The sequence below is a fragment of the Lepidochelys kempii genome, chromosome 3, assembly GCF_965140265.1.
Source record: "Lepidochelys kempii isolate rLepKem1 chromosome 3, rLepKem1.hap2, whole genome shotgun sequence".
Lineage (NCBI taxonomy): Eukaryota > Metazoa > Chordata > Testudines > Cheloniidae > Lepidochelys > Lepidochelys kempii.
Genome location: NC_133258.1, coordinates 210,425,983 through 210,439,655, shown reverse-complemented (window position 1 = coordinate 210,439,655; position 13,673 = coordinate 210,425,983). Strand labels below are relative to the sequence as shown.

At 39.6% G+C, this 13,673-nt stretch overlaps 1 protein-coding gene across 2 annotated transcripts in view; it reads left to right on the top strand.

Moving 5' to 3' along the window:
- The window catches only part of MRPS5 (mitochondrial ribosomal protein S5), a 97,432-nt gene that overhangs the window by 18,781 nt on the left and 64,978 nt on the right, over positions 1-13,673 (top strand). For both annotated transcript variants that reach the window (XM_073339980.1, XM_073339982.1), the window contains exon 2: positions 1,035-1,172. In XM_073339980.1, coding sequence (XP_073196081.1) covers positions 1,035-1,172 — 138 coding nt within the window. The remainder of the gene's footprint in view (positions 1-1,034; positions 1,173-13,673) is intronic.

Here is a 13,673-nt window from a genome sequence, read left to right as displayed (position 1 = left end):
ACAAGTCCTCCTTTTCTTTTTGCGAATACAGACTAACACGGCTGTTACTCTGAAAGCTATCGATGTATCTGTGGACTAAGCCAGAGAGGTAGAGTAGATCAGATGCTGTCAGTTGCTGTATGGCACAGTCTCTTGTACCTAGGACCCAAACAATGTTGGGCTTTAAAAATCAGTACCAGCACCTTGACTTGCAGCTAAAACCGAAAAAGGAGGCCAGAGCACTCCCTGGATACTGATTTAATATTCTCCCTGTAGCTAGCACAATTAATAAAACAGCTGCTGTATTCTGCATCAGCTGCACCTCCTGAGCAATATTCAAGATATGACCCCTTGTGCAGTGCATTGCATTAATCCAGTCTGCAGGTGACAAGGATGTGAATAATTGGCTAGGTCTGCATGAGAAAGAAATGGTCACCTTTGTACCAAATGTAGGGGGGAGGCATTTTTGGCCACTTGAGCTACGGGTGGATCTGGAAGCACAACCAAAACTGACAAAAGGTGGGAAGGGCCTTTCAGTTATGGGGAGACATTCTCCTGCCAGATTTTCTAAATGTTCCCTCTCAACCTGTGTTGTGATATGTAACCTATAGGATTCCTTACTAAACTGTGATATGATCCTCATTAACGCTTTAGGAGGGCATTAGAATAGCATTTTTCAATGGGCTGACTTTGTCTTCAGATTTTCTTTAGAGGGTGCCTATATCTTGGAATGTGTTTATTATTTACCATTGTCATATACCTGATGGATTGAGAATATCACTCCTTTTCTAGAGGCTGTTTGTAATCTCTGCCAGTGATATGGAAGAAGTCCTCTGCTGATTATTTTTAAACATATCGATGTGTGTTGTGTGGTACCTATCTTTACTCTCCCTTCTCCCCAAGTACCTCACCTCATGCAGTCCAGGGACAGAAGGTGGAAGCCTGCTGAGATAGTTGTGGGTTTCTTAAAGAAATCAACCTTTTAAAGTCTTTATGGCTGATACTTTCCACCTGAAAATTAAAATATCTTCACAATTTTGCATCTTCCTCCACAGGCTGTCTCTTGTTACCAGTGAATAGGAGTGGCTGTCGCTATACAAACCTGGCATGGGCTCTACAGACACGTTGTTACATTTCTGCTCCATGTAGCGTGACAATTCAACAATGCAGGCAAAGCAGCTTTTTCAACAAATGTAAGTCTTGAAAAAAGACCACATTTTTATAACACGAGCAGTTTGTCTAATGTTCTTCTGTTTTTTATACTGACTCTGTCAACATGAAAATCCCATTTTGTATTAACATTTTGCATCTACAATAGTTACAAACATCAACTAAGATTACTACAGCTGAAAAGCTAATGGGAGACAGGGGAAAAAAAAATTTTTTTCTTCTTCTCCATTTACTTTGTATATTGGACAGTGCCTTATTCATAGGGTCAGTTTAATAGCTTTCCCAGTGTAGTCAGAGTCCAGTCCAACTCCCAGTGAAGTCTTTGGATTTTTTTAATCAATTAGAAAAAAAAAAGGGTGACAATATCCATCTAACCATCTGCCCAGCTACAATATTAGACCCCAACCCTGCAAAGACATGCACATGTGCTTAACTGAATAGTTCCACTGGAGCCAACAGAGCTGCTTGCAGGGCATTAAGTTTATCTTGCACATGTGTTTGCAGGATCAGGTTTTAAGTAACTGATTGGCTTATCTCCATTCTTCTAATTTATACACACTTCTGCTCGTAAAATGATGATGTATTTATTTTAAACTGTTTAAAGTGAATTAATATGATAAAGATGTAGCATAACAAGCTATTACAGTGTGATTATTTTGTGAATTAGATATGTTCTTAGTTTCCTACATATTGATTCCATACAAATCCAAGATTAGATGTTTTCTAGGATAGAATGTTTTTCACTAGCAGCTATTTCAGTCTTTAGGTGACTGGATTAAAAAAAAAAACACTGCTTTTATGACAGCTTATTGTTTGACTCTGTACGTTCTGAGACAAAATGAACTTTGACTGTTTTTAAAAAACAATTTAATTAATATCTAGTAAGAGAGAATCTCCTCCAGAATTTAAGCATATAACTCCCTCAGGCATCAGATGAAACAGAAGCTGTTGGGTGCATCTGATAGCCAGCAGCCAAAGTTGCAGTCATTCCTACAGCCCCGCTGGCTGCATAAAATATGGGGGGTAGCTACATGTGTTGGTGTTGCATGAGGTGCCGGAAGTCTGGTGGTTCAGTAAAAAATGGTGACTTGAGTTTTTAAGTTGGCCCTGTCAGTCTATAAGACCCTTAATGGTGTAGGCCCTGGGTATATTGCAGACTGTCTCCTTTTGCCTCTTCCAGAGGCTTGCCTGCATATTAGGGATGCTTTTGCTGCTACTTATTATCATCGGGCTTTCAGTAGCATGCCTTGCTGTGATGAACTTTAGGGTTTGAAACTTCCTCTCCTTTCATATTCATCCTAACCTATCTCTCCTCTCTTTTAAAATGTCCCTAAAATCTTTTTTCTGAAAAAGAAAGTAGATGGCTGCTGATCCTGTAGTTCTCTCCCTCAAAATCTTTTTGCCGCTTCCTCTTTAGACGACTTCCTTGATTAGCTTAATCAAAAGATCTTCAACATTCAAATTGATTGATTGTGCTTTGTACATTTAACATTGTACAGTGCCCAAGTCCTTTGGCAGTTCAGGTGTATTAGAAATAATATTTAAAATGTAAATATGAACACTTTTTATATAATTAAACACAATTTTCAAGTGAAATGTCAACCAAAATGACTGTCAGTGCTGTTCTGTCTCATCATTAAAGGGTTACTTCTCTCACTACATATTTTTAAAAACATGAACATCCTAGTAGGAAGATCATCTGTACCTCCAGACTGACCTTTAAAAATTGTAATTCCATTTAAGAAAGAGGAATTGCAATTATCTTAGCTTGAAGTCCAAACCCAGACAGCTGGCTACCCCTTTCTGATCGTATAGCATTTAGGGTTTTTCTTCCTGTCCACTGGCACATCTCAGTGAGTTTATGATAAGGTAATTTTAAAAGCTGTGTTGTGTTGTCCCAAGTTTTGCCTTTCCCCCTTGGAAAGCAGTTAGGTCTAATTTTCAAATGTGCCTAGTGATTGTGCTTGACCAGCTTGAGACATTCTGGAAGTGTCTGATTTTCAGAAAGTGCTGAACCTCTGCCCTCTGGAAAGCAGGGCCCTTTACAGTATCTTACGTTTGGCACCCAAAATTTGAGCCACTCTAGATCAGTTTTCAGAGTAGCAGCCGTGTTAGTCTGCATTCGCAAAAAGAAAAGGAGTACTTGTGGCACCTTAGAGACTAACAAATTTATTTGAGCATAAGCTTTGGTGAGCTACAGCATGAAGTGAGCTGTAGCTCACGAAAGCTTATGCTCAAATAAATTTGTTAGTCTCTAAGGTGCCACAAGTACTCCTTTTCTTTTTACTCTAGATCAGCAGTCCCTATATATAGTACATCATGGCTACTGGGATGTAGGTCAGTGCAAGGCACTCAACAGTCTCTGGTTTCCTCCTGTACTGTGGGTTGGCTATGTGGATTCTGAGCTTAGGTTACCACCATCCTGTCCGTCAATGAATAGAATCTCTTTAGGGGGATGTTTGTAATCCTTTGCAACAATTTATTTTCATACCCTTAGACATCAGTATGAATCAGAGTCAGAAGTTGCCTGTAGTTATCACGCTCATTACTAAAATATAGACTTGTAGGTACAAAACTGAGTCTCTTTATTCAAAATAGAAAGAGAATTGTCTCAACAAAGTTTTAATAAATATTCCTTATGGGCCAAAATCTGTGGGCTTTATATGTCAGAGTTCAAAGATAGTAACCCTTTCAAAGCCTTTGTTGTTGGTGCCATCTGGATACCCAATGGAAATTATTAATTGAACACAATTTGCTTTTATAATAATTATAAGGCATAGTCTAGCCATTCTTGGAGCACAGTTCTGGCAACAATGAGGAGAAAGCCTGGCCCAGTGATTAGAAACCAAGACAAGGTATCAGGAGTACAAACTGCTGTCTGACCTTAAACAAGCCACTTACCTTCTCTCTGCCTCAGTTTTCTCATCTGTAAAAGGAAGGGAAATAATTTTCGCCTACTACACGGGGGTATTTTGTGATGCTCAGTTAATTGTAAAGTGCTTTCAGATCTTTAGGTGAAAAGAGCTACAGAAATTCAAAACATGATAGTAATTTAAGTATGAAAGCTGAAGTTGATTATATGCGAGGAAGAAATTTAAAATTTTGTCAGGCTGCACAGAAAGCAGATCTTTCAGAAATAAGGTTGCTTGGTAGGGTCCCAATTCTGTACGTTATTACAATGCGCGGGCAGACCCTCTTGCACCCACATGGAGCTCTGCTGATCTCAACCGAGCTTCTGCTACAGAGAACATGATCCAGTTGGTCACCACACATACACATTCTGGAACAGCCCAGAGACCCCAAACACTCTGAATGCATACACAAGCTTACAGAAAAATCTTTGACATACATCAATAAAAGTTCAGCCTGGTAAATTCCGGGGGACACTTCCCCCTGTCAGCTCTTCATAACAGAAAAGAGTGATATTTAACAGCTGCAAGCAAATGCATTCCTATATTATAGTCCATGAAGAAAATTCTACAACTGAATTGTGATCTCATACCTTGTATGTTCTTTAACAAGTCACAATTCTAATATGACTGAGAATTGGTTCAAAGACCATAGGGCTTGAGCTGATGCAGCTATAGGCAGCAAAGACAAGTAACTGCAGCCTGAACACTAAAACTACTTGGCAATACGCCCAGAGAGAATATCTCTCTGTTATCCAGAATTATACCTGTGCAGAGTGACTTCAACCCCAATCTGCCATACCGCTTCAGTTGCTTCAGCAAACACATCTTCCACAACATCTCCTTGTGTATCAAAGTATAATGCTGCAGTGAGCACTCATGTATAACTGGGCTACATAAAGAATAGACTTTTCTGTTTGTATATAAAATTATTGCTCTGTCATCCTTAGGGGGGGATATGGGAAAGGGGAAAAAGTAAAACTTTTCATTACTAAAGTATACCACTCTCCTAGGCTATATAATACGTGAGAAAGATGGCCACCTCCCTGGTTTCTAAATCAAGTGGGAATAAATCAGCCCAATCGCTGGTTCAGGAGGCTGTGCTAACTAAAAGGAATTTTATTTGGCATTTAGGTTCTTTCTAGAAACATCAGTTCACGTATCTACATTTTTATTAGATTATACTCTAAATATCTCCTTTTCATCCAGATGAGCTTTCTTTGGGCTAATTATTTCATTTGTGTCTGACCCAACTTAATAAGGAACAGAATCTGGGAAAATAGTAATCATTCCTTTCCATATTAAAAGTGGAAAGTTGTTTTGAGAACAGAGCATGTATACTCCCGATGGACTTAAATTGTTCCAGTGAGGAGAGAGACAGTTCCTGACTACTTTTATCAGTAGTAATAATAATAATAATATAAACAACTACATTTGTTCAACACTGAAGATCTCTTAAAATCAGGAAAAGCCAGAGTTAAATTTCAGCAGTGATGTTGCACAATCTGCTGGCTTTATGTATATTGATTTAAATTCTATATGTTTAGTCAGAAAAACAGGAATGCGGGGAAAGCCCATATTTATAACTGAGTTAATTATGCTGTTGGAACCTTGAACTTCCTGACTGATTTTTGCCTATGCAAGCTAACTTTGTGTTAATAGTTCAGTGCATTTCACATTCTTCTAAAAAGGAAAAGGACCCTATTTGCAGACCTAACTAATGCTACAGTCCCCAAATCCCCTTGTTGGTGTCAGGGAGGTCACTTCCTTATCACCCTTTCTTTCTTTCTTTCTTTCTTTCTTTCTTTCTTTCTTTCTTTCTTTCTTTCTTTCTTTCTTTCTTTCTTTCTTTCTTTCTTTCTTTCAATCAATCAATCAATCAATCAATCATAACACTGGAAAGTTTTAACAATCTTTTTTGTAATGGGGTCAACCAGAGTGACCTTCAGAGTATTGTACCATGAGTACAGCATCCATTAGTGAAGTTCAGGATCCCATTTTCTATTTTAAGCTGCTATTCAGAAGTAATAATATTTTTCAACTGTTTGACAAAGTAAAGTATTCATAGCAGTTTTCATTTGTTATTAAAGTGACAAGAGCTAGGATATAGCTAGATAGGCTCGTAGTTGGATTTGATCAGGGTTTGGATTATGGTTTCAGTCTTTACATTTTTAGATTAAGAATTCAATCTCTAAATAGCATTCCCTTTGGGCAAATCACTGAACCTTTAATGTTTATAATGAGCTTTGATATCCTCAGATGGAACTGCTATTGAAGTGCAAAGTATTGTTCAGGGGCAAGATTATTCACTGTGCTGCATGCAGGAGCAGGAAAGCATCTTTTAGGATAGCTTTTTCCAACTCTAAAATCTTCTCCGTGATAAGTAGGAAGTAGCTCCTGGGCATCAGGAAATTGCCCACAACTCGGTGAGAATTGTTTCCCGTAGGTAATGTAGGAACAATAATCAGCTAGATTCATACAGAATGCATCTGTTTTAGACACATTTAGCAATCATACCTAAACTATAGTTATTCAGTAAATCAATAATGAAATCCAGTTATTTTTTTTAAAAGTGACATCACTAAAGTTTTATAATCAGGCAGGTTTATAAACTGTCTCCATGACACCTCATCAGGATGCAGAGAAGGCAACTCTGGTTTGTCTGTATGTGAGAAGCCAGTGTTAATCAGGGTAGACATTATTACCAACGTATCTTCTGTGTCTGCAAGGTGGAGAGTACAGGCATTCTCACCCCACAGAACCTCCTGCCAGGGAATTAGTATAGCAGTGAATGAAAACAGACAGACAAAAAAGCAGGTGCTCAGCATGTGACACTGAGGAATAGCAGCTAGTGTCCTGATCCTGCAAAGAATTGTGTGCATGCAGACCTTGCACCTGAGCAGTGCCCCATTGACTTCAGTGTGGGGGAGAGGGTCCTCCTGGGCATTTGGACTGAATGGAAGTTAAAGTATGCTGTTTAAATAGAGCTCAAGCACTTTCATAGTTCTTCTGGTGTCTGGGATTTGATGTGGGTCTTCACCCCCCCACCCTGCCCGCAAACAAAACAGCAACAAAAACTGTTTGACACAAGGAGTTATTTTCTGTTCAGTTTTAGAATTGTCATGGAAATCCAAATAGTATTGGATGAACACCTCATGTTTAGGGAAAGAAGTCTGCCATTAACTTTTAGGCTGCAATGGGCAAACCTCAACACATGGAGGTTTCATTCAATATCTGGGATTAATGCTTCTTATGTTTCAACCCCATCAATCTCTAGAAGGCTCTTGTTCTTTCCTTCTTACAACCCTGCAGTAATCCTCCGCTTCCTCAAACTTTCTGAATGTCGAGAAGCTCTGCCAGCCCCTGGGGTATGCCCGAGGTGTCCCTCTGTGCAATTTTTTAGTGATTTGGCAGCATGCTATCTAGAATGTAATGTACATTCCAAAGTCTCTTGGATAGACAATAGGGGAGATGGCCAAAGATGAGCTCTTCAGAGATCTCCAAAGCTATGCAATGAAATCTTCAGAGGTTGAGAGTGGAGTCACCAGAAAAAAAATGGAACAAGGCCATTTTGTGTGTTTTGTGTCTATTTTTTTTTTTAACTTTGCATTTTATAGCAATTTCCATCTGAGGAACTCTCTAAGTCAGTGGTTCCCAAACTTTTTGAGGCCCCAATCAACTGCATTTTGTCTCTCTTCGTGACTCACAATTACACATATTTGCCCGGTGCCCTGACACCAGACCCCTAATCCTGGCCTGATATGGAGGGAAGCCTCCCGGGGTAGAGGGTGTTTGGAGGGGAACATAAGAACAACCATACTGGGTCAGACCAAAGGTCCATCTAGCCCAGTATCCTGTCTTCTGTCAGTGGCCAATGCCAGGTGCCCCAGAGTGAATGAACAGAACTGGGCAATTACTGAGTGATTCATCCCTTGTCATCCAGTTCCAGCTTCTGGCAAACAGAGCCTAGGGACACCGTCCCTGACCATCTTGGCTAATAGCCATTGATGGACCTATCCTATGCATTTTCCACTGAATGCATCCGATGAAGTGAGCTGTAGCTCACGAAAGCTTATGCTCAAATAAATTGGTTAGTTTCTAAGGTGCCACTAGTAATCCTTTTCTATCCTCCAGTAATTTATCTAGGTTTTTTTTTTTTAACCCTGTTATAGTCTTGGCCTTCACAACATCCTCTGGCAGGGAGTTCCACGTGTTGACTGTGCATTGTGTGGAAAAAATACTTCCTTTTCTTTGTTTTAAACCTGCTGCCTATTAATTTGGTGACACACCCCCCCGGCCCCCCCAGTTCTTGTGTTACGAGAAGGAGTAAGAACACTTCCTTATTTACTTTCCTTACGCCAGTCATGATTTTATAGACCTCTGTCATATCCTCTCTTAGTCGTCTTTTTTCCAAGCTGAAAAGTCCCAGTTTTATTGATCTCTCTTCATACGGCAGCTGTTCCATATCCCTAATCATTTTTGTTGCCCTTTTCTGAATCTTTTCCAATTCCAGTATATCTTTTTTGAGATGGGGCGACTACATCTGCACGCAGTATTCATGATGTGGGCATACCATGGATTTATATAGAGGCAATATGAGATTTTCTGTCTTACTATCTCTCCCTTTCTTAATGATTCCCGGGATTCTGTTCACTTTTTTGACTGCTACTGCACATTGAGTGGATGTTTTCAGAGAACTATCCACAATGACTCCAAGATCTTTTTCTTGAGTGGGAACAGCTGTTAGCCCCCATCATTTTATATGTATAGTTGGGATTATGTTTTCCCATGTGCATTACTTTACATTTATCAACACTGAATTTCACCTGCCATTTTGTTGCCCAGTCACCCAGTTTTGAGAGAGCCTCTTGTAGCTCTTCGCAGTCTGCCTGCGGCTTAACTATCTCGAGCAGTTTTGTAACTAGGAACTAGTGCTGCAGGTGAGAGCACTGTGTGCTTGCTCTCCAACTCACATGCCTCCAGGGTCTCTTCTCAACCCACTAACGTATTTTAAAGATTCCCACAAGCATCTTTAAATAGTCTTTGAGAGAGCTTCACAATTAGACTGCTACTTTTTAAGAATCTAGTTTTAAAGATTTCTACTTAATGCTTCTTTTGGGACTAGAACAATCAAGAAGAGTTAATGTTAAATGGCTAAGTTTTTTAAAATCCTCTAAAGGGTAAATCTGTGCTTATCCTTCCTCAAACCTCCACGGGGAATTCTGCAAACAATTTTGGGTTATTACCCCAGGATTATGGAGGGAAATAGAATCAATCCACATCTTTGTCTGTTTTCAGTGGTAGGCTTCTGTTCTTGGATCAGACATTTAGTGTAATGATAAAGCTAAGTATTGTGCTTGCAAATAAGCATTTCGTGTGCAATTTAAAAATGACACTTAAATCATTTGCTTCAGAATTATTCTTGTCTATTCAGTTCAGAGATGTAGGATTTGGTTCTCTGCCAGATGATCTGTATTATGCTTTGAGTTTACTTAGCACCTTTTATCCAAAGATGTTAAAATGCTTTACAGATGTGAATCAAGGGCTTCTCATGAGTGGGAATGGGGAACCTGAAGCACAGAAGCAAAGGCCCAGATTATAAAGGCATTATACATTTGCTCAACATTCCAAACCTTAAGTGATTTAGGTGGTCAACTTCCATTTTCAGAAGTGACTTCAGTGATTTAGGCTTAAGTTCTTGAGAGCCTGTGTCAGTCTTGAAAATGGTACTTAGCCATCTAACTCGCTTAGGCTTTGCATTGCTGAGTGGAACAGTGATTCAGATTTTAGAAATTTGGGTTTGAGTGATTGGCTGACAGTCACACATGAAGCTAATGTCAGATTAAAGAATAGAAAACAGAACTCTTGATTCCCAGTCCCCTTTTCTAATCATGCAGATCTGTCATATGCTATACTAGTAGTGAGAATCAAACAAACACTACTCTCTCCTGTACTGACTCTTCCCCGCTGTAGGACTTAAATAGAACCAAAAGTCAATTAGTTTTTTTTTTCTGGCCAGCTTTGTTACTAGTGTGTGGTGAATGTACCCCAGAATTCAGGTGATCTAAACAACTTCAGTGGCTTTGAGGTCACCTTACTTGGACTGCCAGCAGTTTCAGGCCCCATCAGCACTAATTTCCACCATCTTAGAAAACTATAATTAAAAATAGCTGCAGTTAACATAGATGGGTTGGTTACACCACATTATGCCAGTCCACGTAAACTGGGCTCCCAAGTGTCATGCATTTGGCAGCCCTGTCACACCAGAGCTTCAGTTATGTCTTCTGGTTGCTAGAAGCCACAGTAGCACCTACCAAGTGGGCTGGTAGGCTCTCTCTCATGCTTCTCTCCCTGCTGGATCCAAGTTCTGGGAGAAGTGAAGGGTTGTCAGCAGCAGCACACGGTGACTGGTCTGTCCAGTATTGGCACCCAACTCCCTTGCCTTGCCTGTTGCCTCCTGAGCCAGCTGCATCTGGCTTTCCCCAAGAAACACCCCCCGATCCCAGTCCCTAGGAGGAGTCCCAGTACCACCCCGGCAGCTACCCATACCCTAACAGCCGGACACTCCACTCTACCATACCATCCCACCCACACAGCTGCCTCACCTTCCCCCGGCCACGCTACTTGCCGCTGCCAAGTTTGGACCGCTCCATGCTGAAGTCACTGCTTGGAGCAGGGTGTGTTGACCATAACCTCAGTCCTCTTATAGGCAAACTTCTAAATATGCAAATCAGCTCACTAAGTAATTTGTATAAAATGTTACACAGGGAGCTGTGCAAAACTTGGCAGCTATGTAGTGATCATCTAGAATGAAAATCAGTCTAGAGATGTCGTCTCTTGTGTGGTGTATACTGCTGGTAAATCTGTGTTGGCTGAAACGGTATTTAAAAGCTGTTCCAATGAGGAGAGGGAAAGTGTCAATCGGACTTTGAGATGATCGTGTCTTTCATGATGATTTCCTTTCAGTCTTTTTTTTTTTTTAAGTATGCACGTTAATGGAACGTTTCCACAATTTACGTGTGTTTAATGCTGTTAAATTCAAACTAAACATTCTAAAGTCAAATGTTTTTCATCTGTGCCTTTCCTGGAGTCATTCAATGAGGTTTATAGTATGGTGTTCTCTACATTAATCTGATAAACAGCTTTATTGCTGCTTGTTGGAATACAGCCTCTAACTACAGCCTTAGCTTTTGCTAAGAATGGAAAACACTGCATTTCTTGCTCTGATTTTCCTGTGGTGGGGCAGGCTCTGGTTTACTGAAAAATCAAACCAGAAATCTGACATGTTACTGGGGTGGCCCTAGTTAGCTCTGTTTTGATTTCCATTTCAAGCTTTGCTTTTGCTTTTTATTGCCTTTTCTTGCAAATACAATAATCATTTCAGTACTGTTGTTGGTTTGTTTGGTTTTTTTGGTAGTGTGATTTTACTGTATTTGCTGCCACCTGTGGGCTGGCCTGACAGAGAGCTTTTAATGTCTGATTTAAATATTAGAAATTTTGCTCTGATTGCCATATCTGTTGTAACCTCTATTCTATATATTTATCTTTCTAGATCTAGGTTTAGAATTTTATTGGCACACTGTCAGCAGCATTCTGTGAGGAAAGGGAAGAGGCATTTCTCTAACTTTGCTTTCCTAACCAGGAGTGGTCAGGAGATCTTTTGTTCTTTACAGCTCTCTTCAGGGATTTCAGTAGGCAGGACTCCAGAGTTCCTCTCTTGTGAGGGGAGGATAAACTTTGGACATTCTGGACTAAACTAATTGTAGGTATAAATCAACAGGCTTTCCCAGCTTCACATCTGAGATTGATTTGGATCACTAGCATCTTAGTATGTCTATTATGAGACATTTCAGAATTTGTTTTCTGACTTGTTTGCAGTGTTGAGGACTGCCAGATTGTCTCCTGGTATTGAATGGTATGTGAAGGATAATACAGAGGCAGAAATAAGGTTTTTTTTTTTTACTTTAACTGTTCATTTCCATACTTGCCAGTATTATACTTTATCTCTGGGCATCAAGACTATATAAACTATAAATGTTGACACTTTTTAGATTATAGTGATTTTTTTTTTCATTTTGCTTGGGTAGATTCCATTTTTTTTCCCTCTAATAGGATTATATTGTACACTCAATCAATGCCTTATCTTCGCTTCTGCTTTTTGGTTTATGCTTCTCTTTCGATGTTGCTTTGTTTCCTAACTGCAACATCTTATATACCAAATCTTTTGGGGTTCTTAGCTATTTATATTGCAAATCTGATACTTGGGTCCATTTTATGTTGGTTGTATAACAATAAGAAACTAATTACAAATGGAAAAATAAATCACAGCACATATACACTTAGGTATCCGTGGAAAAATTCAGGACCTTCTGCTGTTTTTGTAGCTAGCTAGGAGATCTAATTCTCAGATATTAGGTAAGAGAATCAATATTCTTAAAAGCACTCTGTACTGTCACAGTAGGAAGTGCTTTGTCAGACTTGGAGCAGCAGTTCCTATTGTGACAGTGTACTGTTAGAGGGAACTGATTCTCTGATAGGCTTGTTACTGTAGAATAAAGAGGAAATCAACTGTTTTTAGTGATTCATGTATGAGATGGCAGGTGGTGTGACAAGTGGATCTGTGGATACAGCATGCAGGGGTGTTAAGAGGAAGTAGCTGTGTTGATAAGGGAAGGAAATAAGTTCACAGCTGCTGAAAGGCAAAATGAGGCAGTAGTTCTGGGGAGTTGAGAACGTGTGTGAGAAGCTGGAGAAGCCAACCGAGAGCTGCTGGGGGCAGTAGAAAGGGAGAAGAGCAGAGATTTGAGAGATGCACATAAAAAGAACTATTGTTCACAGCATTAAGGAGCATTAGGAGGGGGCTATATGGAATACTTGTGCACAAAAGATGTTTACTCCTTTAGAAAAGACTAGGGCAATTTAAACAATAAGTACCTCTCTTCCATATTATTGCCCCAAGGTTTATTCTCTCTGTCAAGCGTGTTTTTATTGCAGTGCATGGGACTTCAATTATGTGCTCTGTATTTTTGAGTGTTCTTAAATGGTGCCTTTTAGAAGCATTTCTTATGTACAGTGCTGCTTGGACCATTGAAATACTGTGCTGTACAATAAAACCCTACTGCACTGCTGCAGAAAGCTTACCAGAGATATGTAAATTCAAAATGGTCACAGCTTCAGACTCTTGAAAATAGAGCCTTGCAGAACAGCATAGATGTGTTGTGCTTACAATAGTCTTAAATAGAATGGTGATGGATACAGAAAAATCACTTGTTAGAGTGGAGGGTATTGCAATATATTCTGTAGTTCATCCTGCCGGCCGATTTTGTCCTTGAAGTAGAATATACACCCGGCTACTTTAGAATCATTGATTTTTGAACAACTCTTGATTATGGAGAGGCCATTTTGAATTTTTGAGCATTTACTGTGGAACTTATTTATTTGGGTGATATACCAAGAGTGTTATGACATAATATTTTAGGCATCAAATTTGGTGCATACATAAACCTTATGGGACCTTTTGTAGATAGGACACCATTTTTAAATTGTACCTGTAAACTTTAGTGCTAGTTTACATCCATGTATATTAGAACCATTAACACTGAGACACAGTAATTA